The sequence below is a fragment of the Nyctereutes procyonoides genome, unplaced genomic scaffold (genome assembly GCF_905146905.1).
Source record: "Nyctereutes procyonoides isolate TBG_1078 unplaced genomic scaffold, NYPRO_anot_genome, whole genome shotgun sequence".
Taxonomy (NCBI): Eukaryota; Metazoa; Chordata; class Mammalia; order Carnivora; family Canidae; genus Nyctereutes; species Nyctereutes procyonoides.
In genome coordinates, this window is record NW_026575040.1 from 8,602,680 (window position 1) to 8,628,155 (window position 25,476).

At 42.8% G+C, this 25,476-nt stretch overlaps 1 protein-coding gene across 4 annotated transcripts in view; it reads right to left on the minus strand.

Annotated features, from left to right (window-relative positions):
* The window catches only part of MAP2K5 (mitogen-activated protein kinase kinase 5), a 261,355-nt gene that overhangs the window by 21,263 nt on the left and 214,616 nt on the right, over positions 1–25,476 (minus strand). For all 4 annotated transcript variants that reach the window (XM_055319757.1, XM_055319756.1, XM_055319754.1 and 1 more), the window contains 2 exons: positions 20,451–20,512; positions 17,391–17,436 (listed from right to left, as the gene is read on the minus strand). In XM_055319757.1, coding sequence (XP_055175732.1) covers positions 17,391–17,436; positions 20,451–20,512 — 108 coding nt within the window. The remainder of the gene's footprint in view (positions 1–17,390; positions 17,437–20,450; positions 20,513–25,476) is intronic.

Sequence of the window (25,476 nt, forward strand, 5' to 3'; positions counted from 1 at the left end):
CGCAAGGTGACGGTCAGGGCCTGCAAGTATCTGGGCAGCCCCACAACTTAGGACCGTCTGTGTCAAGTCTCCCCATCGCTGCAGAAAGTTTGCTCCCTGTTTTCCCATCCTTCCATTCTTCCCAATAACCGCCTTGTGATTTTCGGATAACAGACTTTGCAGCGATATTTTAAAATGCTGGATTTTATTTGTCCTAGGGTCTGCCAACACACGCTGTAATTAAAATGTTGATTAGTAAACAGTTTAAATATATGACAGACAATGCAGTTAAAGCCTACAGTTAGGTCAATATGTGATTTAGATTTGCCATTTAAAAAATCTCATTTAAATTTTGCATACATTAATCACTACCATACTTCAAGGTTCTGATATCCACCTGACTACAATATTAAAATAAAACTTGCTGCCCCAGGGAAATCCTACTTATTCTTAATTGTTTCGAGGCTTTGATGGGCTTTTAATCTAAGATTAATTTATGCAATTTTAAATAACTCTTCTTATGATTAATAAGCTTGAAAATTAAAAGGAGTCTAAAGCAATTATAATGAGCATTTGGTCATAACCTCATTAGAAGAAGGAGTGAAGGATACAGCTCTGGAATTCTTACAAGACTACAATTTAAGGTTACTTTTAGAGAAGTCAAACATAGTTCCTGAAATTGCAAAGGCAGGTTAGCAAAGGTCAGTGTTAAAATGACGGCTAGCTAGATTAGCATACTAATGATTTTCCCTGATGGTGGCAGAAAGGACACTGAGAAGAAGCTGCAGAAAGAGAGACAAATGACATGCTGCCAGGAAGCTACAGGCTCTGAACTTAGTTTTCTCTTCTTTTGGCTAGAGACCTCCATGGAATTTCAGAAAAAGCCAGAGGGTGAGAACACCCCTATTCTGAAGTCGGTTCCAGCCAGAGTCTGGTCTGTGTGGAGCAGATGGAGACCAGCACTGGGTGGCCCACCTGGCTGCGGAAGGGTAGCCTCGCGGAGCCCCTGTCCTGCTCGGGAACCAACGACAGCTTCGTGCAGCCACGGTCCTCACCAGCGTGCAAAGCCCTTCTAGGTCAGACCTGCCCCACCCAGCTAACTTCACTGCCTTAGTTCCTGGGGGTCTTCTTCGCTTTGGCCAGAAGGCAAAGGGTTCCTCACTATCTGGTGCTTCCTTTGCTCTCAGCTTGTGCTGTTCCTTCTTCCTGAAGTCTTTCCCTCCTGTTATTAGCGGTGAAGGTGATGATAATGGCCACTACTTATTGAGTGCTCATTTTATGCCAGACACTGTGCCAGGCATGAAACATACTTTGATCTCACTTAAATTTCCTGCTTTGTGGGACTCTGTTTCTGCGGGTGAGGAAAGTGAGGCTGAGACAGGCCATGTCTGACATGGAGCAGCTAATGAATGAGGGGTGGAGGGATGGGAGGGGCTGGCTTTTGGCTGAGCCATTGCTTTCTAATTCTCATACTGAGTCAAATTCCAACGATCCCATAGGTCCAGCTGGAGCCTAGCTGCCTCCCTGACCACAGACCCCTTAGCTATCCTCCCCTGAGCTCTCGCACCCTGCAAGTCAGCAGCACACCACCTACCCTGCCCTCTCAGAATGTCTCCTGTGGGTGTGTCTCATCTGCTCGTTGATGACACAAATTGTTTCTTATATTCTTTTTGAACCCATCACAGCACCTCAGAGACACAGACAACAAATACTTGTTGATTAACTTGTTGATTCACAATAATTCCCTCCAACAAGTTGCTGCTTACATTTTACTGAGGACAAAAGAGGACAAAAATTAAGCTAATGACTGAGGAGGAAAACTCACAGGAATCCATCCACCTCCCAAGAAATTACCAGTTCACTGGACACTCACTGCAAACATCCAACACATTTCTTTCTAACTCACATTCAGCTCCACTAAACACATTTGTCTCTCAAGGAGCTACTAATTGGAAATGCCCAGAACATTAGACAGATGAGAAAATCATGACCCAAAGAGGCTAAATGATTTAGTGCTCCACATGTGTCTAGCACACTTTCACAAACTCTTATCTTATTTAAATAAAAACAGAACTTTAAGATTGGTATCCCCACCCCCATTTTACAGAAGAAATGGAAGCTCGGATAAGGTACGTAATTGTTGACTATTCAGTTACTTAGAGGCAGAGCCTGTACTTGAAACCATACCTTCTAATAGTCAGATCAATGCTCTTTTCCAGTTTACCATATTGCTTCTTATCTTATTTTCAAGATCTAGAGCCCATCTTTGGCCTCTCCAGACTTCACAGAGGAGAGAGTGTGTCTGCCAGTGGCCTGGCCACAAATCTTTCCACCTTTCCATTTCTGCTTTAATGGTTACAGAAACAAGCAAGGCCATGGCTCCATGTTTGTGCTCCTGCTGCTCTGCTTCCCTGATGCCTGTGTGACAGACACTTGTGGACGGTCTTCCCAGCCTCGGGTTCCCTTCTGCTTTCCTGATGGACCCTGATCTCTGTCCGGCTTTCTAGTCTGTGTGACCTAACTACTTTGTTCACACATCTCCCGAGGCACTCACCAGTTTGGATCCTCTTTCATTTAGTTCTACTCACACCCCAGCTGGTTTTATTGAGATATAACTGACATACTACAACGTATGTTTTTTACGTGTACGGCATAATGGTTTGACTTATGTTTATTGTGAAATGATTACCATAATAAGTTAACATCTGTTATCTTTTTAGAAAATACTCATCAGGGATCCCTGGGTGGCGCAGCGGTTTAGCGCCTGCCTTTGGCCCAGGGCGCGATCCTGGAGACCCAGGATCGAATCCCACATCGGGCTCCTGGTGCATGGAGCCTGCTTCTCCCTCTGCCTGTGTCTCTACCTCTCTCTCTCTCTCTCTCTCTCTCTCTGCGACTATCAAAAATAAATAAAAATGTTAAAAAAAGAAAATACTCATCATCTTATATAAATATAAAAGAAAAATGTTTTATGTTTCCCCCCCCCCCCGATGATGAGAACTCTTAGGATTTACCCTCTTACCAACTTTCAAATATACCATACACATAGGTGGTGTTGACTATACCTATCACATTGTATGTTATATCCCTACTACTTACTTATCTGTTTGTACCTTTTGTACACACATTTATCTATGACCTTTTTGACCATTTTTATCCAACCCTCCCCACCAAAAATCCATTTTCTATGAGTCATTTTTTTAAAGAGATTCCACATACAATGAGATTATACAGTATTTGCATTTCTGTGTGGCTTCACTTAGTATAATGTCCCTTCAGGTTCCATCAGTGTTGTTGCTGATGGCAGGATTTCCTTCTTTTTATGGCTGGATAATATTCTGTTGCACACATATACTACATCTTCTTTATCCATTCATCAGTCAATGATACTTTAGGCTGTTTTCGGTCTTGGCTATATAAATAATGCCATAAACACGGGGGTGCAGATATCTCTTGACATAATGTTTTCACTTCCTTTGGATATAATCTCAGAAGTGGAATTGCTAGATCATATAGTTTATTTTTAATTTTCTGAGGAACCTCCATACTATTTTCCATGGTGGCTGTACCAGTTTACATTCCCACCAACAGCACAAGAGGGTTCCTTTTTCTTTTCTTTTTTCTTTTTTTTTGGGGGTTCCTTTTTCTTCACATCCTCACCAACACTTCTTACCTCCTGTCATTTTGGTGACAGCCATTCTGACAGGTGTGAGGTAACAGCTCATTGTGGTTTTGATTTGCATTTCCCTGATGGTCAGTGAGGCTGAGCATCTTTTCATGTACCTGTTGGCCATTGGTAGATCTCTGAAAAAAACGTCTATTCAGGTCCTTTGTCCTTTAATTGGTTTGTTTTGTTCTTGCTATTGAACTGTATGAGTTCTCTCTATATTTTGGATATTACCTCCTTATCAGATGTATGGTTTGCAAATATTTTTCTCATCCTGTAGGTTGTTTTTCACTTAGTTCTTTTTGACTATCTATAAACAGAGATTACTGAACCGCTCCTTGGTGTCTTCTATCAGGTCAGCTTACCCCTGCAGAAGTTATATAAATGTCTTACTCCCACACCACACTGTAAGCTCCTCTGATCAGCCTCTATGTTTCCTGCAGCTCCGTAACTCAAGTGGTTGGTCCGGGAACTGCTTGCTACTTGTCTGCGACAAGATAAGGAGCTATGCCACAAAGTGAATCAGCACACAGCTTCCTTCATTGACCAAGTTTTGCTATCAATGAATGTTAGCTGAATTAAACAGAAGCTTTGAGTCATGCTTGATTTATATTCTAGCACAAACTCCTTTCTTGTTTTAAAGAAACAGTTCAGATTCTACTACTAGTTCATGGTCCATATTTGAATAGCACTAAATACAGCATCTAATAATAAATTCTACGAATAGAATGTGGCAAGTAAATTTGCCAAGTTAAAAGAAATTTCTCCCAAACTCAAGGAACAGTATTTCTTGGAAACTGCTTCTTTCTTTCTTTCTTTCTTTCTTTCTTTCTTTCTTTCTTTCTTTTTCTTTCTTTTTTAAGATTTTATTTATTTGAGAGGAAAGAGCACACTAGGGGGTGGGGGGCAGAGGGAGAGGGAGAGGGAGAAGCAGACTTCCCGCTGAGTGGGGAGCCGGACTGCCAGGCTTGATCCCAGGACCCTGGAATCATGACCCGAGTCAAAGGCAGGTCTGAGCCACCCAGGCACCCCAGAAGTCACTTATTTCTGTAACCATGATGGAAGAACTGAAAATAAGGTTTGAGGCTCTTGGTTTCTGCTATAGGTTGACAAACCAAAAAAATAACAGTAACTCACAAATACTCACAGCCTCTGCTCAGATAACCAACTAACAGACCAAATGCAAACTGCTGGTGATCATTTTCTCTCTTCCTGTTTGGTTTGCCTGCACTGAGGTTGAGGCTTCGGCCAGGCACCTGCTGCAGTGTGCAGCCACCAGCTCCTTGCCTCAACTATGGCAGCTGCAGGATGAGGCCAAGGTGGAGGGGACCAGAGGGGCATTTTGGCTTCGCAAGCACCCCACTGAAATCCTACATGTTTCTTTGCAGGCTATTTGTATTTAGTTTTATTTTTGAGTGCAAGAAATAGTTTGACTTAGCTGAGATTCCCACAAGCACCATCCCCTGCTCAGGGTGTACCAGTAGATACAGCTTTGTTTAAGGCACAATGGTCCCATTTCTGTCCTGGTTTTGTGGCTCCAGGCAAGCCAATTAACCTCTCTAAGCCCCAGTTTAACACATCAGTTAAATGGGAATAGGAATAACCCTTGTAGTGTTTGTGTGAGGGTCAAATGAGTAATTTATATGAAAGAACTCTGAAACTCAGGTGTTTAAGAAATGCTATCTGTTTAGATTAATTTCTCTCTACAATAATTTTGGTTTTTTAGATGTTAAAGAACAGAAGCCTTTCTGAATTTATCTGCGGCTCCAAGATGCATGCAATCCTCATAAGTGCTTTCAGGTAAGTTCAGAGAAAATAAGTTGTAATAGATTCTGGCCAATGCGGACATTACAGGGTCTGCCACTTGTGATCCGAGCTGTGTTCCATGTTGTATGCAAAAAGTAAGACGCTCACGTAAATAAATGTTCTGTGAGGACTGCCTTACTTGTCACCAATTCACAAAGCCTGCCCAGAAAACCCTGGCTGGAAGAAACCTTGCCTCCCGCAGAAAACATTTTACCTGTTAAATTCATACCATTTCAATTCAATAACTATATAGTGGGCATTCTACTTAGGGCTATGCTCAGGATACTCACATAAATAAGACATGATGTTGTCCTCTAGAAACCAGTAGTCTTGGGATGCCCGGGTGGCTCAGCAGTTGAGCGTCTGCCTTCAGTTCAGGGCATGATCCCAGGGGCCTGGGATCGAGTCCCGCATCGGGCTCCCCTTGGGGAGCTTGCTTCTCCCTCTGCCTATGTCTCTGCCGCTCTCTCTGGGTCTCTTATGAATACATAAATAAAAGCTTAAAAAAAAAAAGAAACTACTAGTCTTGTTCATGCACTGTTACCAGTTATGTAGACAAGCTGCTGCCACAATGGGTGAAAAGTGCACTAACAGAGGTACCTGCCAGCAGGAAGGATGCCATACACCAGGAAGTCGTGAACCCTACCGAAGCAGGCCTGGGAAGCCTCACAGAGGCTGTGCCAATGAACACTCATTTCCCACCCAAAGCTACTTCTAATCCTCAACACGTTTTTGGAGGCTCTTGAAATTACTGGAATTGCAGGAATTTCCCACGTGGATGTAAGGAGACAGCACACCAAAGACATGACCACGCAAGGCTGTCTCACGTATCTGGGCACCATGAGAATACTGGATCCCAGCGTGCATGTGAAGGGGCAGGTGAAGGTGGGCAGGAATTGCGGAGGGAGGGCTTCGGTGGGTCTCACGTCCCATCCAGGGCTTGGCTGTTACAGCCTCACCTTCCTTGCTAGACTATACGCTGGTTGAGGTCAGGATTCAGGGCTGCCACACCACTTCCTCGGCATCAGGTAGGATGCTCTGCACCTGGCAGGTGTTTGACAACTAAAAACAGCGAGAGCACACTCGTGATGCCCAGAGGTGTTCCCTCCCATCTCACAGGAGTAGAAAAGCCTTAGTCTGAAATCTGTTTATCTGTACCAGACGTGCAGTAGGTTATAATGTAGCCAGCCCTCTAAATCTACCCTTCTGCCTTTCTTTGGTATTTAACCCACTTTCCACATGACGTGGCACCACTGCCTGCACAGGAGAGCTGGGCTATTTCCGCAGGCAGGAAGGACAGTGTGCCCAGCCACAGCTCTGCTGACCTCCCTGAAGGGGACGAAACGCCGGCTCTGGTTCTAGAAAGAACTTTCCAGCCTGGGAGCTGGTGCCTCGGGCCCTACACACACTAGCATTCCAGGGTTGCTGATTTGCCTTCCGAGAGTTAGAGCCAGAGTATTCCAGAGGCAAGGCTCTGGCTTAAAAAAAAAAAAAAATCATGTTTAATTTAAAAATTAGAAACTGGAGCAGGCTGTGAGCACAGGGGTTGATTGAAACAAAATTTAAATTCCTGTCAAGCCCATTTAAACACGGGGGCCCTTCATAGACAATTAGCTGCTCCCTGTGAATGCTGAATAAACTCAGGCCTGGTCACTGCGAGAAGACAGGCGCCTACTGTGAGGCACTGGAAAAAAAATTAACTAAAATCAGGCTGTATGAAATATTTCGCCTTTCACTATATCACAGGGGTTTGAAAGTGTAAACAAGACAAAAATCGATTCCTTGGTGCCCTCAAATCAATCCCCCAAAATGGTTAGGGCATCTGTTTCTGCTAAATTTTGTTTACATCGGCAGATTTGCCCTAATTGCGGTTGTTTATCTCTCATCGTCCCTGGGGCCCTAATCTCCCGATTACTAATACTTAACACTCATTTCACATCTAAAGCTACTTCTAATCCTCAACAGGTTTTGGGGGCTCTTAAAATTATTGAAGCCACAGAGGCGGGAGACACAGCCTCTTTGTGAAAGGGACATTTTCTTATCTACTACCAGCTGGGCCCAATCATCACCAGGGATGGTGACAACAAAGGTGCTAAAAGGCTCTTCCACAATGACTGCTGCTCCACTGGGGATTCAGAGGATAAAAAAGAGCTTTGATGGAAAAATCTGAACAAGAGGCGAGAGCAGTCCAGCCAAATAAAGTTACTGTCATAATCAAATGCTGTCAATCACCATGAAAATCCAATTAAAAATGTTTCAGCACAGCCCTCTTAAGTGGAAAAATGTACCCTATTTATACAAATTTTTGTCAACTCCACACCAGTCCCACAATTAGAAAGTCCTGCTATTAATTGAATCCCTCTGCCCGCACCCCCCCCTCCAAGTTTAAAAAGAGACGCAGGCCATCCAGAAGCCTTCTGAGGGAGGTGAGACACACGTAGGCTATTGGTATACAATTAAGAGTTAATCAGGTTACATTTGAAAATTCCATTTTTATTTGTGTCAAGGGAACCTCTGCACGAATAAATGAATGCTACCTAGCCTCCTACTTCAGGATCAGTGACCATTTATACTGAAAGCACAGAGAAACGGTAAACCAGGATACTGGAAAGAAACTAGTCCATGCTCCGGCAAATGTCTCTCGGTAGACCAAGACCTAATGTTTAATTCTAATCTTGAAAATTAAATAGAGGACAGAAGGCCCAAATGTCTTTACTGCCTTTAGGCAGTCTCTAAATGGCCAAGCGAACCTCAAATTATCTGCAGGCAGATCCAGCCCCCCAAATAACTGCGTATCTACAAAAGGGTTCACTGAAACCACAAGACTCCCGATCCCCAAAGGTCTCTCTCAAAACTGCTACAAATTAAAAAGCAAACAACCCATTAAACAAATCCAGCTGGTTTCAACTGTAAATAGGAGGCCTCTAATATTTTTCCAGCCCTTGAAATTCCTGGTTAGACTCATTAATTATTGATAAGAATTGCATCTATTTATTGGAGTGTACTCCCAGGAAAACAAGTTTGCTGCCTTCAACAGCAATTCCCAAATCACAGAGACTAGGCTTCAGATCTTTTTATATTTCCCCCAGAAATGACTAAATGTCTCTGGTTGTTTTCAACTTAATCCATTATTCCTGAGAGCTAGGGGTTGGGGTGACATGCATCTGTGATGCTGAAAAAGACTGTGGGGTCCCCCTGCCATCAGTCTAACCCAGCAAAGATGGTGCTGGCCAGGTGGTCTCCTCTAGGTCTTGGTTCTCTGGTGACCTCTTGACTTGGAATTAACGGTCAAGGTGGATTCTCGTGTGGTCAGAACACACTCGAGAGCTCACAGGTGCTGCTGAGCAACACCTGTGTAACACTGTCTTGCTCTTCTCGTACTTCCAGGGTGGGATGGCCAAACCCCGGTGCCTGCTCTGGTCACAACACTGGTTGTTAAATGCTTTGAACGTTATCCCTCCTGCAAACATCGCAACATCCTAAAAATGCCTTTATTTTAGCATCACATTATTTCACCCACATGACCTCTTGGTAACTCCAACAAAACCCTTTGATGGGGCTATGCATTCTGGTGTGATCACCCTAACTTACCTTGTACGTTACAACGTCCAGAGATTACTTGTTCTTGGGTCAGTATGAGGAAACTGAGAACAAGGGACATATCCCGTTTGTCTCTCTGTTCGATGTCTAGTACAACGTTTCACTGAACTGGATGAGTGAGACTGGTGCATGCAAAGAGGAAGTGATAGCGATTTCTCTTCTTGTAATTAGATCAGAGACCTCGCCTGAATGGCAGTTGCATAGAACCAACCATGCTGGCACTGAATTCTAAGAGCATGAACCTCCTTCACGGCACTTATAATCGAGTAGGAAAAAAGGGAATTAAACTAGCTGCTCCTTGTAATCACCCGGAGAGCTTTTAAGAAACAAAACAGTACCTGCTCTCTGGCCCAAGCATCACAGATTCTTTGATCTGGGCTGGGATCTAGGGTTTTTTTTTTTTTTTTCTCTTTATTTTTAACCCACTTGTCTGATTCTGATGAGCTGCCAGCATTAGGAACCTGTACTACATGGGCCAACTTGGGAATATAAGACAAATATGTAATTTTGTGTAGTTAAGTGTCATTCCAAGTTAGAGACAGTAAATTCTGGAGTGCCTCAGAGAAGGGACCAAGCACTGTGATGCAGAGGAGGATGGAGATCTCCAAGGGCAGGGAAGGGTATTCCAAACCGAGGCCACCACCCAAATAAAAGAAACTGCCAACAGGCTGAGTGGTGTCAAATGAGGAACTAATGGACGACACACTCCCAAGACCCAGCTTCGCCCCCCGTAAATGTGGCGTAACACAGCAGAGCAGCCCCAGAGATCCACTTCACTGCCTCCAGGATAACCAAACTATTTTTGTAGTCAAGGCACCACAGCCCCATTGTGCCATGAAATGCGATGCTGGGAAGATGACAGTTGGCTCAGTAAAATGAGAAAGAAGCATTGCAGGCAGGAGTTCAAAAAACCCCAATCTTAAACAGGCAAATCATCACCATATTAAGAGATCTGACCTGACTGATGGAGGAAAAAAGTTATCCTTAACTGGGAAATTAAAACTGTTAGATCACCATGATCAAGGAGTGACAGATTTTTATCTATCTGTATCTCTCTTGCTACGTGCGTGTATATAAATACACACAAACACACACATGTTTATCTGCTCAAGTCTCGTGAAAAGATTAAGCAGTCATGTCTGTGGAAAAACAAAGCTTGTTTTCTGGGGTTATAATCTCTCTGTTCTTGCTGAAGTGCTAACGTGTCATCAAAAATTCAAATTAAAGCTGTCTGATTTAGTGCGATCTCAAGCATCCAGATAGTGATTTTGCCGTTGTAATTATGTGCAATTAAAAAGCTAAAATCAACTTCTTACTAGTGGATTCCTATTTATAAGCAGACACAAACAGATGATTTTAATGGCCTTCAGAACTTGAAAATAATAATAAAAAGATCATTACATGGTTGTCAACTGGGCCTCTGTAGAGCCCCCAGGCTTCTGGGATGCTATTTGTGCTTGAAGGAAATACTTAGCTGAAGTTACAATCCCAGTCAGGGAGTCTCCCTGCAAATTCTGGGTGCCTTGGCTAATGAGCTGATCTGCACCTCCAGATGAATAATCAAAAGCAAAAATGATGTCTGCAAGAATGGGTGGCCAGACACACATATGAGTTTGGCCTAAGGGTCTGTTTTAAAACATGCTCTTTAAGACACAGGCAATAGCTAGATGTAGTAAACGACAACCAAATTCGTAATTGCTTATTAAATCATCATTAGTATCTTAAAAAGTTTAGATTGCAAGCAGAGTGGTCCATGAACACTATGCAAGGGGGCTGCTGAAATGTGCATTTCCTCCTATTTGTGCTTGGGATACATGTAAGGTCTGGATCAAAAGAAACCAAAACTCACTGCTGGTCTGTTTAGTAGAATGTGGTGACATAATGTTGAACTTTATCTGTGCTCCCAGAAAGAAAGAATAGATGAGAAATCTCCTTACTCTTTTGTTAGCCACAAAGGACCACCCAGCTTTCACAGAGATATGATCCATCCTTCCATCTGACTTCCTCGTTTACCTGCCTCCATAACCATGGCCCACTCCTTTTTCTTTGAGACATCCCTCCCTCATAAACATTCTCCATATTGCAACAGCCTGAATAAAATCATCTTTTTTTTTTTTAATGTTGGACTCCACCTTGCATGGAGTCCAACATGGGCCTTGAACTCATGACCCTAAGATCAAGACCTGAGCTGAGATCAAGAGCCAGACACTTCAGCAATTGAGCCACCGAGGTGCCCCTAAAATCATCTTCTTAATTGTCCATTCTGACTATCACAGGGGTCAAAAGGTTTGGGTCTAACAATGGCGGATTAAACCATTTGGTGTAAACCCAAAAGGGGTTTTCTACCCTGGAATTGAGGTGCTGGAGAGACAAAAAACTAACGTGGTGATTTCTCCAATTTTTAAAAGGGACCTTGGAGATGTCCAGTTTATCACATCCATTGATTAACTGAGAGAACAACCAGCAAAACTATCTGAAAATGTAATTACAATCAGATTTGGATACACAGAAAAGCTACCAGTGACACTTTAACAGAGAGGAGTTAAACAAGTTAACAAGTAATTAACTGTTTAAACAGATTTTTTCTGGAGCAGTTTGGTGTTTATTAGCCCCCAAACAATACCACCTCTTATACATAAAGCCTTTTCTGAGAAATGAGATGCCTTTAAGTTTGCAGCTGCTGGGATTTAGATGAAGGGAAAAAAAATCTAAAAGCATTATTTTGATTATAACTGACATCCCTCCCCCAAGATCCACACCTGCTTTTTAGATTTCGAGTCCCACGATTTACTTGCTTCCTAAGCAAAATGTCAAATTTCAATTGCAAACTGCACTCTGTGTTTCTTCTTAGTAGCCTGAATGGAAAACCAAAACCAAAACAAACAAAAAACCCCCCAAAAAACCAAAACCCAAACCTGAGGAGGTACTGAACGAGGACGCCTTGCTCTGGAATGTACCAGGAAACGCACAAAATAACAGGCATTATTAGAACCTAAGGAGAAAACCCATGTTTTTAAACAATTACTAAAGCAGTATAGTAATAGCATAAAGACAATTTCTGCGCCAGCTCGTTTCTTTGAAATTCTCTTTGCCACTGAACAGCTAGAACAGATAATAACTATTAGTAAATCAAACTCCTCTGCAATATCCAGCTGTGCCTCACGCATTTACATACAGATAGAATGGGTATATGTTTTTAATATGTATGTGATCCGTACTTTTACCACAGCCGAAGTGCATGCTACAAAGGAGGAGGAGAATGGGAATCGGATCAGCATGAGATAATAAAGTGGCCTAGATAAAGTATTAGCCAGCGATTGATCTCAAACCGGGATGCTGCTTCTTCTGACCTGATTACTTACTATGCATAGATTCCATTAAATAGAGCTTAGACATGGGAAGCTTCTGGAAATACTCTAAATGCATAGAAGGATCTACAGCACTCTGAACCTAAATTGTAACTGTAGAGGTGCCCACGGCCCGTACCCTTCTTGCCTGCGTCGAGGCCCACATTCAGGACAGGCTGGGAGGTTAAGGACACCTGCCAGCTGGGGAGCAGCCCTGGCGAGTCCCACAGGGAGTGCCTTTCCCTTCCTTTCCCTTCGCCGGGCCAGCACCCTCCTGAGCTGCTGGTCTGGTCCTGGCTGCACTGCACTAACAGAATGAAAAAGCAGCCAGGGAGCTTAACAATCATTCAGGGTCACGGTCCCGTTTGAAAAACTGATGACAGCCACAGATTCCTCTCCTCAGAAAAGAATGAAAATCCCTGCATGCATACACGAAGCTGGATGGAATTTTAGGGGCTCTAACAGACTTCCTGAAGTCATGGACCTGAGATGGAGGACTGGGGGAATCTAGTCCATCCCCTCCGTTTTGCACATGAGGATGCTAAGAGCTGGGAGGGGATAGGGAGCTGCTGACAAGGGAAGGGAAGTGGGGAAGCTTTCCTGCTAAAGCACAGCCTGACCTTGGCTACCAGAGAACTCCACAGGAAGACTCATTCAGCAGAAGGCACACTCGGTGGCCTCCTCGAGCAAGGGCCTACACGATAATGTTTCTCTCCGTATTCCTTCTATTCAAAAATACTTAAACACAACCATTTGAAGAGCAAAACCAGATCTGACCCTCTCCATCTCAATATGCTCCCATCTCAAGCTGTCGCTGAATTTAGAGGTCTGATTGTTATTTTTTTGTGTCTTTTTTTAAAAAAGATTTTATTTATTTATTCATGAGAGACGCACAGAGAGAGGCAGAGACACAGGCAGAGGGAGAAGCAGGCTCCATGCAGGGGGCCCGATGCGGGACTTGATCCTGAGATTCTGGGGTCACACCCTGAGCCGAAGGCAGATGCTCAACTGCTGAGCCACCCAGGTGTCCCTTTTTGCGTCCTTCAATTGGATTGCTGACATTTTGGGAAAAGGCCTCCATCACCCTTGCTTTATCATCTTCTCCCTTCTTGCCGCATCCTCGCCATCCATTCTGACGGGCAGCAGCTGTCCCCCACTCCACATAAGCTGCAACGTTCCCCCTGCGTTGTCTTAAGCCTGGTGAACATTCTGTTTGCCATCTCTACAGAGCTTCTACAGACTGAAACTTTTTTCTAAGTTGATGGGTCCTACTTCACAGAGCTGAGGCAGCACCGACCTAGGTCTTCCCTGTGATTTACTAGGGTGATGTAAAAGTGGGTTAATAACGGAATCATTTTCTTAGGAGCAGAAAGAGCGTGTGTGAGTGAGGGGTATCAGCACGTCGGAGGGTCTTCACCGCCTGCATGGCTGGCTTTCCTTTGTTGGTTTAACGCTGACTCTTGATTTATGCAATAGCTCTTAAAGGACAGAGGGGTTTCCCTATACTTGAATGGGAGCCCACTCATGGAAAAAAAGTGTGGGTGGGTGGGTGTGTTGCTTCCATGTCAGGTCAAAGTTTTCAGACTTGGACTAGGGTTTCTTCTATAAGAAGTGGAAGTTTTAACAGATCACCCAGCTGGTGGTGAACGTGTAGCCTATCTGAATTCCACCTTTGTGGGTTTGGGACTCCACGAGAACAAGGTCAATAGGATTTCTCTTCCAAAGGGCACTAGAGTTCTCATGCTGCTCTGAAAAAGTCTGGAGCCTCTTCACACTCAGGCTTTGCCCAGTCTGTTTCCTTTGTCTGGAACGTCCCCTGAAAACTCTTTACTAAAATTCAGTCCATTCTCCAAAGGCCCTTTTCAAATGCTACCTTCTTCATGCAGCTTTTCCCATTTTCTCCCAGTGGATCCTCCAGAACTCTGCAGTTCTTTTTCTTTTTTTTCTCTGCAGTTCTTTTATGAGTTACTTTATCCTAGCAATTTGTATACTTGCTGTGTTCCCTGCAAGACTTTATGAATGTGGCTTGTTCTTCCTTGTATCTTGAGTCTAGCACAGGACTTTGCACATAATGGTCTACAAATATCTACTGAATTGAATTATTTACCTGGTTCTGAGATCTCCCAAGATGATGTGGATGCTACCAATGAGAGTTCTGAGTGAGTTCTATATGTAGCTTAATGGCTACATGCCAGAAAAGTCTATCAGCTCACATGAACTCTGGGCTCCCCAAAATGTGAGTGTTAAGGGAGTTTCTTGGTCCAGCTTTAAAATACTTCTACTCAAAACAGAAAAATTGATAACTAGGGATGTCTGGGTGGCTCAGCAGTTGAGGGTCTGCCTTTGGCTCAGGGCGTGATCCCTGGATCTGGGATCGAGTCCCACATCGGGCTCCTTGCAGGGAGCCTGCTTCTCCTTCAGCTTCTGTCTCTGCCTCTGTGTGTGTGTGTCTCATGAATAAATAAATAAAATCTGTTTTAAAAAAGAGAAAAATTGGTAACTATCTTTGGAACAACCATACAAAGTAGAATTAAATAGCTAAACACCTAGATGAGTCCTAACACTGGGATTTTAGTGGCCTCAGGAGTCTAAACTTGAGCTTTACACTTCATCTTTAAGACTTACATGGTCAAAAATTGCAAAGATGATGGTTTTTATGACTGGGTTCTGGATATAAGGTAACCCCACCAGATAAAAACTGCTTGTATGCCCATTGTGTGCATGGCCCATCCCTCCCTGCACTCTGGTTTACTTAGGCAGGACCCAATATGTTCACGGAGGTCACAGCCACACCAGAGGTCCCCGGTGACGCATCTGTAACTCTCAGCATTTCCACCTGGCCCCATCTCTGATTTTCTCCCTTTGGTTTGGACAATCTCCAGGCCTCCCACAGCTGATGCAGCCCAAGTGGTACGCCCAAAAGTACTGACCACGTCAGTACCCTGGTGTTACCATGTCTGGGAGATAAACTGCTCTTTTTATGAAAGGCAGGCCCCCACCCACAGTGACAAATGTCCTCCACAGTTCATGCATTCCAGAGGATGCTCTCAGCTTCCAGATGGGAGCACCATCAAATATGTTGTGGGTGGAGAGGGAAAAGGAAAAATTAAAGCCATTAATATGCTGGAAAACACAAAGACTGGGATCCAAGGATGTGACTCAGGTACCCCAAGTCAGGTAAAACCCACTTTCCTTCCCTTCCCCTATTTGGCTCAATATTGCAGTCAGAGGCAGGCAGCACCGAACCCTCTTGACCGCAGGAGCCTCACATACGTTCCAAGTTTCCGCCTCCTCACCAAGCTCTTTCTAAGCCAGGATGCCTCACTGGTGCTGTACCTAAGGAATATGTTCATTTAAATCCAACTGGGAGCAGTACTAAAAATGTTAAATTACGTATAGGATGGTGCTTCCTGTGACTAAATTTTTCACTGTTTTTTCACTGATTTATTGATATTTATTAATTAAAAATGTGGGACAGCACACACCAGGGTGTACAGTTATAAAGAGATATAAAAATATGTATCGCTTGTTTCTCTCCACACACACACACACACACACACACACACACACACCCTTACATACACTTCCTTCTAAGGCACTGAAAGTACTCACCCTTTAGCTTTGTCTTTATGACCTGCCACCCTGGAGTTGTGCTCCTTATCAGGAAGACATACATCCGTATGCATTTATGAGTGTACGTGAGATCTGGAGTGTTTTATTTATAAGTGGCCAACTCATCATAGCACTGAGACATGCGTTTACAAACATATCTATTTTATGAAACCCTATTCCTTTGTTTTAATAGCTGAGCTATCCAGCCATAGCATAATAATGTACAAGGTAAATGGGTCTCCATCTCTAGAACCTGTTCCAAGTTTTCTCAAATGTGACTAACTGCAAGAATTTCCCAACCATCAAAGAGACGCCGTCGCTGAAAGATCAGTGTATTCTAGACATGAAAACTGCACAGTTGTGAATTGCAGAGGTTTTAGGGGTGAACTTTAACTTGAAACTACCCTGAAAATGGAGATTTGCTCCAGGGGTAACACGAGGGAGAAAACTACCTTTCTGGAAAGCATTCATGATGCGAAAGGGAAACATAGTGTTATTTTATATTCTAGGATGAAATCTCTATCCTACTTAAGAAGTCTGGGCACTCAGGGTGTTGATTAGGATGGCAAACAACGGATGAAGACCTCTGGACTGGTATCTGTAAAATGTTCACTGTTTAAAGTGGTGAAAGGAAATCGGCCGGAATGTGCTCTGAGCAATAATCTAAAGACGGAATGGTATACACAAAACATGAGAAAGAGCAGACGATAATTATTATTTACTAATGCTCGATCCTAGCGGTCTAACAGCTTGTGCATTGTCAAATCAACAATCTGCACTAAATAAATGACCATTTGGGAATTGCTAGGGAGCGTCTCTGTTCCTCTCCCTGCTCCACTAAAAACTGTCATTTGCAATCAAAGAAAGCGGCCTTGGAGCTGAGAACACAGCACCCGCAGCCTTATAGTTGTCTCTTTCTGTGGAAAGACCAAAGATTCACATTAACTTGATCTTTTGCAGCCAATCTAATTTCATTCTACATGAATCCAAGAGGACTCCACGCCACATTCAGACTCTCCTGCAGGACTGCGCTAAAAACTTAATATGCTGACTCGCTTTTCTGTTACCAATCCTCTGGATTCTGAGAGGCTGTAACAGCAAATGAGGACAAGGAGTAACCCAGATTAACTTGTGACCCTTGGGTGTGAGGCGAAGGAAGAGAGTTCTGCTTTAAGTTTCAAAAACGGTGGTGGGTTTTTAAAAAGTAAAAACTACTGTCTGAGGATATGAACTTCAAAAACACCTCCCCAAATGGAGTAAGTAATGCTGCCTCTCTAAAGCCTGTGGATGTTTTAAATTCCATTCTGGTGCTTTTAACAGAATGGTAAGCACAGATCTATAACTAGAGAATTCTAATGTAACTAAAAAAATGTACTTACCATCAGGTCCTCAGGTGCTGGTCTTTCTTTTGGTTGTTTTCGCATGCTGTAAGAGGAAGGAAACCCCACTGTTAACCGGTATCACTTAGGAATCTGTGCCATACTTTCCACCCTTGACCGTTTCTCCTGGAATCTGAATGTTTCCAAATTCATCATATTCAATTCTTGGCCAAAGTATTAGCATATATTCCCTGTCTTTTATTTGGGCCTTTAATTAATCAGATTTTGGGGGAAATCTCATGAATCAGAAACACAAAGATTTTTTCTTGTGTGTGTGTGTGTGTGTGTGGGGTAGAGGTATTGTTGCAATACAGATGAAGAATGGATTTAAATTTACCTAAAATTCTACTTTTGAAATAAATGTGTGTGTGGCGGGGAAGCAGCAATATGTCTCCCTGACTCAGTTCTCAATTTATTTCAAACTTAAATGTAGGGAACAACAGACTTCTTTTTTGGTAACTGGGAGAAGGTAATAAGAAAAGAAACATGACTATCAGGTCAAATAGGAAAATATCTTATTCCTTCATTATCACTCTGAATGACAAATAATACATAAAAGAGGCCAGGAATCTAGAGAATGCTACAAAGTTACAAATGGGCTGTTACATTATCTCAACTTTTATTTATTCTGGTTACAATGCAAGTCTATATGCACTAAACAGCTGTGAGGAGTTAAGTTTGTTTAAGCTGCTTAGAGAACCACATTCCTTACAAAATATTTCTTGTCTTACAGACAGTAAGTATCATCCACAGCTGTATCATGTACGTAGCTACATGATGAAACACTCACACGTGGGACTGACGTGACTATGGGTAGCTCTTTGGCGGCCGTATTTGTACTAAACCCAGAGTGTCTGTGGGATGAAGTCATGAAAAGAGACCGCTTCTTCGATTACTTCAAAATCATATGGATGTTTTTTCTTTACATCAGGCAACCTCTAACAAGCAACAGGAAAACCCATCATATGATCCCTGCATTTGCTGACAGTATTTATTTTTTTTTAAATAGAGAGACTTAATGATCATTTGGTAAATAAGAACCGTAGTTATGAACCATTAATGACATCGAGGACATTTGCCTTCCCTATAAATAACCATATGCACCTCTCAAATACTGCATCCATTAGCAAGTAATTCAAGCTGTCTCGCCAGTGGAGTTGGTAACAGTCCTAATCTGACATTCCAAAGTAGCTGTATCTCTTGGGAAAACAAGGCTATTACCCACTATCATTTCTGTTTCGGCTTGACATCTGTGGAAATTTCAACACAGGTTATCCCTCCCCCTGCCTCCATAAAACTTTTACATAGCAGCTGATTAATTTTTTGGACAGAAGGAAGGCAAAGCCTTCTCTGCTTTTCCCCGTCTGCCCAGGACTGGCCCCACCCCCAAGCGGCTCTCAGGCCACACAGCGAGATGCACAGCCGTCCTGTCCCGTCACAAAGCCCACATTGCCGGTCAGGTGATGCCCAAATCAGTGCTCCAGGCGGCTTAGGAATGGCACCATTTATTTTTCAATTTCTGCATTTCAAAATAGGGCATTCCCATGATGTGCTTCTGAGTGTTTCTAGGAATTCCATGTAAAGGAAATTAAGAGACATTAATACACATTTCTGGATAATGGCTCTATATTATTGATGAGCTCAGGACTCCGGTGTTAAACCGATATATGTGCTTTTTTCCAACATGATATGCTTTGGAAATAAAATGTCTGCAGGGTAAAAATAGTTTTTAAAAGCTACAGAATATTATATAAGTATTTTAAATAAATAGAAACAGTGTTAATAAAATTTTCGAAGTCGGGGGGAAAAATCTCTTCCTCACATATTTTTCTATGGAATATAAACCGTATGAGACATTTTTATTAAGAGGTAACATATTACACTTAGTCAAAAAGGTGATAAAGCTTGACATTTATATTAAGGAATATTTCTTGGCTTCACTTTAGCGTAATCATCAGATGGATCATGGCAGGGGGGAGGGGAGGGGGACAGCGTACAACAGTTTTGGTTTAGCAAGGACTCCGACAGCACCATTTCGAGGCATTGCGGGAATAAAGGGTTCATTTTCCACCACTGAACATGACTCTGAAGGGCTGATGAAATGGAACTCGGGGGGTGAGGGGAAGGAATGGAGAGGTAGTTATGAGAAAGTTCTGGAATGTCCAGAACAGTTTCTGGTTAGCTCTGTCTCCTGCTTTGGGGTGGTCATTGCTATGCTCTCAATTTCTTCCTCTGTCTGTCTCTCTCCATGCTGGGGCGAGGCAGAGGGCAGAAAAGCAGGGCAGTGGGTTGGAGCCACTGAGTTTCTAAGGCCACCCTGGTGCTGCTGAACGGGGAAGAGGCAGGTGGATGATGTGCAAGGGGAAACCTCACTCTACTGCGGGGAAAGGCAGAGGGCTGGACAAGAACCATTGGCAGGAAAATGCCTGTTTCCTCAGGTGTAAAGTGATGAGGGGTTGCCCAGAGGCTATGAGGGCCCCTTTGATAGAAATCCTGTGGTTCCTTCCAGTTCTTTAATGGTTCAAGTGGGCCTCATGGAACCATGCTTGCACGGGCTTTCAAACATCAAAATTCACTGAAAGGGGACCCCAGTATTGTGTTTAACATATAACCAGGGATAAAAGTTATTTACTGAAAATCCGATGAATTAATAAACTAGGCTGCTTCCACTAAGTGACAGACAGTTTTATGGGTAGCTTGAGGTTACATTAATAAAAATAAGCTTCATATGTCTGTTCAATAGGGGCTATAAAATTGCATGTTTTTTAAGAAAAAAAAATCGGATAGCACAGTATCTGTGCTTGAAGAAGTAGCCCGATTCTCAGCAGTTTATTAAAACAGGAAAAAGCCTCTAAAGTACATTTACGACCCTTTGTGTAAATAACGTTTACATAATTTAAACAATTTCTTCAGCTTTGCTGCCCCATCTGCCCAAGGCCCCCCGAAGTCCCTCCCGTCTCCAAGAGGAGGCAGGGAGAGCCAGAAGGTCTCGCGGAGCCGCAGAGTTAATGGCATGTATCATTTACATTGAGGGCATGGCATGTTTGCAAACGGGCTCACCACTGAGTGATGAAATGTACAAATGGCTCGGAGAACTCTCCAACCGGAAGGACGGGCGAATCCTGGGATGGAGGAAAAACAAGTCACCAAAAGTCACAACAATTCCTGTTTTTTCCTCTATGTGCTCCCCCAGCCTCCCCCCCCCCCCCGCAACCCCACCCGCCCCCCGGAGCAGGAGAAAGATGAATCTGTAACAAGGCTTCACCACCATGTGCAACGGAAAATAAGGCCTCGGCCAATTAAGAAGACTGTCTACACCCTCTCCCACACGTTTACGTTAAAAATGCCAAATTTCAAGCCACACACGTTTTTACAACGGTGAGAAACGCAAGAGCAAAGAGGCAGGGGAGGTGAAAAAAGGACAATGATAGCCACGGGGTAGGAAAGAAGGTACGAAAGTGTAAATGAGAAATTAATGATTATTTAAGTAACACACAAATGGCCTTGTAATTAACAAAGAGCTGTGAAATTATTCTTGTGCTGACCTTTGTTTCTTTTACTGGATTTGCTATTTATTTACACTTTCCTTTTTATTTACATTTATTTGTATATTCAACTGCTCTTAACTGCCTGCCGGATCATTTGGGTTAGTTGTGTTTTTGTTTTTGTTTTACTTTAATAGAAAGGCTTTTTATAGGGGAAGCTGTTGCCTGAAAAGGAGTTTTAGCCTATTTTCCAGTATGGGCAAACTCGTCACATGAGAAAGGCAGTGAATTAAGGACACAATAAAAAACTCCTACCTTGACCACCAGACAGGACTGGGATGGAGGTAGGAGCCACTCAAAAGAGCAGGAAACAACACAGCCACAAATGACAACCACTGAGTAACACAGGGAGCAAACCCCATTACCATTTGCAAAGGAAGGCTTTAAGAATTTAGGAGTTTTTCCAAGAATGACAGAGAGCGCCACTGTGTTTATAGTGTAGCGGCTCAGGATGTAATGAAATTACACTGCAGAGTACTTTAACAGTCATCTCATTAGACCTACAGTTGGAACAAGAGAGCCACATAAAGTAGGCAGCTGCAAATGACTCCATTCCCATCTATTCTCATTTGCTATTAAAAATACCTTTCGGCGGCTTTTTTCCTCTCTGACATCCCTACACAAAGTGCCCTGCAAAGTATGATACATGCACCTATTTAAATTAACAAAGGAATGACTTATTTTAATCTCACTGTGCTTTGGAGTGCTTTGGCCATTTGGATGAGCAATATATCATTACATACAACCTTCCAGCGCTGCAGGCAAGAAACTCAGAGCATGCAGCATTTGGTGGGAGCCAAACAATTTCTCTAGCACACAACTGTGTCAAATGCATGCATGTATTCATTATTGAGAACGAGAGGAAATAGCTTTGATGTAGTGGAAAAAAGAAGATGATAAAAGCACCTCTGCAATATGCGTGTCATTATCAATGGTGGCAGATAGATACAATTGCACAGCCTCCTATGTGATTAGTAAATATACATATAATTGCTGTGGCCAATTATCAGAAAAATGAGATCGGTAATTACAAGACAGAAAATTAACTAGAACTCTTATTAAGGCTTTGTTTCCAATTCAAACAATTGGAAACTGCCGGAAAATACAATTAAATCAAAAGGAACTGGGGGCGTGGGGAGGGGTCAAAGCAGCCAAAACAAAACAAAACAAAACAAAATCCCAAAGAGGTTAAAAGAAACGGAATGTGAACCAAATGATTCTTAGATTTTCCATATCTGTCCTCTTTGAATTTACTCTATTCATCCAGAGCAGGGGAAGATTAGTAATCATAAACTTAAAATACTCATCAGTAGGGAAAGGCTTCCAAGAAGAAAGGAAAACAAAGGAAAATGGAAGTGAAATAAAAATCTTGCCAAGTTCAAAGGATTACATGCAGGCATTGCATAGGACATGAAAAACAGGGGGCTGATGAAGTCGTCCACTCAGAAGAAGCAGGCACACAATCACATGACAAGTCTTCGATAAAGGTACTAGAAAACGGTCACAAAAGTCCCATCGGTTTGAAGAGCAAAAATAAAACATGGTATCAATTTCAGCCCGGCCTGTTTGAGGAAAGCCATATATATCACTGCGCCTGGGAGATTCTACAAGGCCCAGTTCAAGAAATGACATTTCACTGTGTCTCAAAAACTATTAGTAAAAAAATGGTTCAGAGTCTGAGGTGTGAAAACTATGGACTCTGATCCGGTATTTAGTCCTCTATGTCATCATTTCTGACATTCTTTTGGAGGCCGTAGTACTGGAAGTGTCTGAGTAGTGGTTGATTTACAGTGCAATGGTTGGGAAGATAAAAGCCTACTACTGCCTTAATGTGGCTGAATATTTACTAAGATGGTTAAAATTCTGGACCGGTTTTCTACAAAGATCCTAGTATAAAACATGATGCTAATGTGGGCCTCATTTCAAAGTATGATACCAAGAGTAAATTAATGAATTATAGACTAGGCAACTTGATGAAGATGTCATTTTAACATGGATGAGAAACAAAACGAGGAAATGTGACATCTTTGCATGGGTAGTTAATTTTATTTAAGACCTGATATTGTAGCCTGTTAAGTTCCTCATAATATAAAACTAAGGAACACTGGGTGGTACCCATGAATAATTTATTTCACTTGTGAAAATGCCAGCCCAAGTCGACTTTACAGAACCGCAGAGAGTGGAATCTCATCTCAGGGGTGCCTGGACAGAATCACTCATCAGAGATGTGGGGGGAAATTCTAATCTCACATGCATAATGCCAGATATTTCTTTTCCTTTTAAAACCCACGTCTCTGGCATACCTCAAAGACAATTTTCTGCGATACAGAAGACCGCATGATGTGGGGGGAGGGGTGGTGGTCAGAATGTCACACACACACGGGGGTAGAGGGAGAGCAACCGAGGAGTCCTCCGAGAGCCTTCCACTCTACAAAAGCACGCAGGCTGGGAACACGCCAAAGGAAAGCAAATGAATAGACCTGACAGTGCTCACCACACTGGAGGATTTTAAAATACACTTTTCTCATTTTTAAGCAAGTAAAAGCAGAAGTTTGTTTAGGCCTTTATGTAAAACATCCGAGAACCTGCCTATTTCATTATCTAATTCAAATCTCTGCAAAGGAGGGAGGCAGGCTCAGCGCAGAGCTGTCCCAGTTTCCCTGCAGCTCCCAGGGAGGGGGGCACATCCAGTCACTACCGGGTTACAGGGAGCCGGAGACCCATGCCAGGGAGAGCAGGGAACTAGTAAAGTCCTTGCTGCTACTTATCAAAAATGTGCTCTGTGAAACATGGGTTCAGGGAAGATGAACAAATACATTTCAAAAATGTAAGCGGTTACACTAATAACTCTCAGGACTGGCTGAAACCGACTCTCAATTGTTAATAAAAGTCACTCTTTTTTAAGACCCTGGGTGCCATACTTCACCTTAAGGGCTTTTTTTTGGGGGGATGCTGGTCTGTTGAACTTCTAAGCACAGAGGTATGGAATGAAGCAGTGGACACAACCTTAACCAGAAGCCTTAACCCAAGATCCTGGTCCCAAATCAACTTTAGAGTCCTGCTAAAGGGACACCAGCTGGATCTTGTTATCGAGCCGGCCACTGTTATATAAAAACAGCAGCCATAAACCATTTCAGTAAGCAATTCTGGTCATCAAGGAGGACAGTCTCTGAGTCTCAGAGGCTTCAGTAACTACCTGGTCAGCCCCTTTTGCTAAACAACTGGAACACAAGCACGTGGCATGCTGGAGAACAGCGAAGGACAATGGGAAAAAAGTTTGAGTGATGCCTTTGCCTTGTGAATAATGAACAGTTCAGGAAGGTCAACCCATTACAACCGAAACTGTTTAATTATTAATTATGCACAATCTATGAGCAAAAGGACAAGTTCAGAATGTTTAATGTATGCTAACTTCAACTGGACTCTCTCTGGGTATTTTGTTATTAGCACTTGTCAGCAAGGTACTCAGGCATAAAAAAGGCAAGCAGCAGAAAATCTGAGTGTGCGTGTGTGTGTGTGTGTGTACACCAACACACTCAGAGAGTGGGGGGTGGGGAGGAAGAAGGAGGTCTGATTTCAATCGCCGCTGCTGCTAGTTCACTTGCAGACTGACTACGCCAATAAGCACACTTGGTGACCTTGAGAGCAGGCACATAGGCTGGATACTCCAAATACAGGAAAATACAGATGAGGTAAATGCTTTTGAAATCACACTTTCTTAAAAGAGAGATCATTATTTCAAAGGCATCTTTTTTTTTTAAGATTTTATTTATTCATGAGAGACAGAGGCAGAAGGAGAAGCAGGCTCCCTGTGGGGAGCCTGATGCAGGATTCGTTCCCAGGACCTTGGGATCACGACCTGAGCCAAAGGCAGATGCTCAACCACTGGGCCACACAGGTGCCCCAAAGGCATAGTTTTTTTGTTTTAAACCATGATGTTTTTTGGCTTTGGAAAGATCCATGACAATGTTTATGCAAGTACCCACACATGCGCACACATGCATGAGTGCATGGAAAATGGGTAGAATCTGAATTCGGTGGATTGTATCAATGTCAGTTTCCTGGTTGTGGTATTGTACTATGCTTATGAGCTATTAACATTGGGGGAAATTGAGTAAAAGCTAAACAGGCTCTCTCCATATTATTATTTAAAAATTATTATTATCATTATTTTTTAGAGAGGGAGAGGCAGAGAAAGAATCTTAAGCAGACTCCATGCCCAGTCATGGAGCCTGACACGGGTCTCAAGCTCATGACCCTGAGATGATGACCTGAGCCTAAATCAAGAGTCAGACATTTAACCGACAGAGCCACCCAGGTGCCCCTCTCCATATTCTTTCTTACAACTGCATATGAATCTCAAATGATGTTGAAATAGAAAGTTTAAAGGGAAAAAGGTAAGGAGCTATTTTTACAAACTCTGATGAGGTCCAGATTCTTGGCAGAGCTTAGCTTTGTGTAAAGGGAAAGGCTGGCATAACTACTCAATGGAAAAAAGTTAAGGAAACTTTGCCTAAAAAAATATACCTGAGGATTTAATT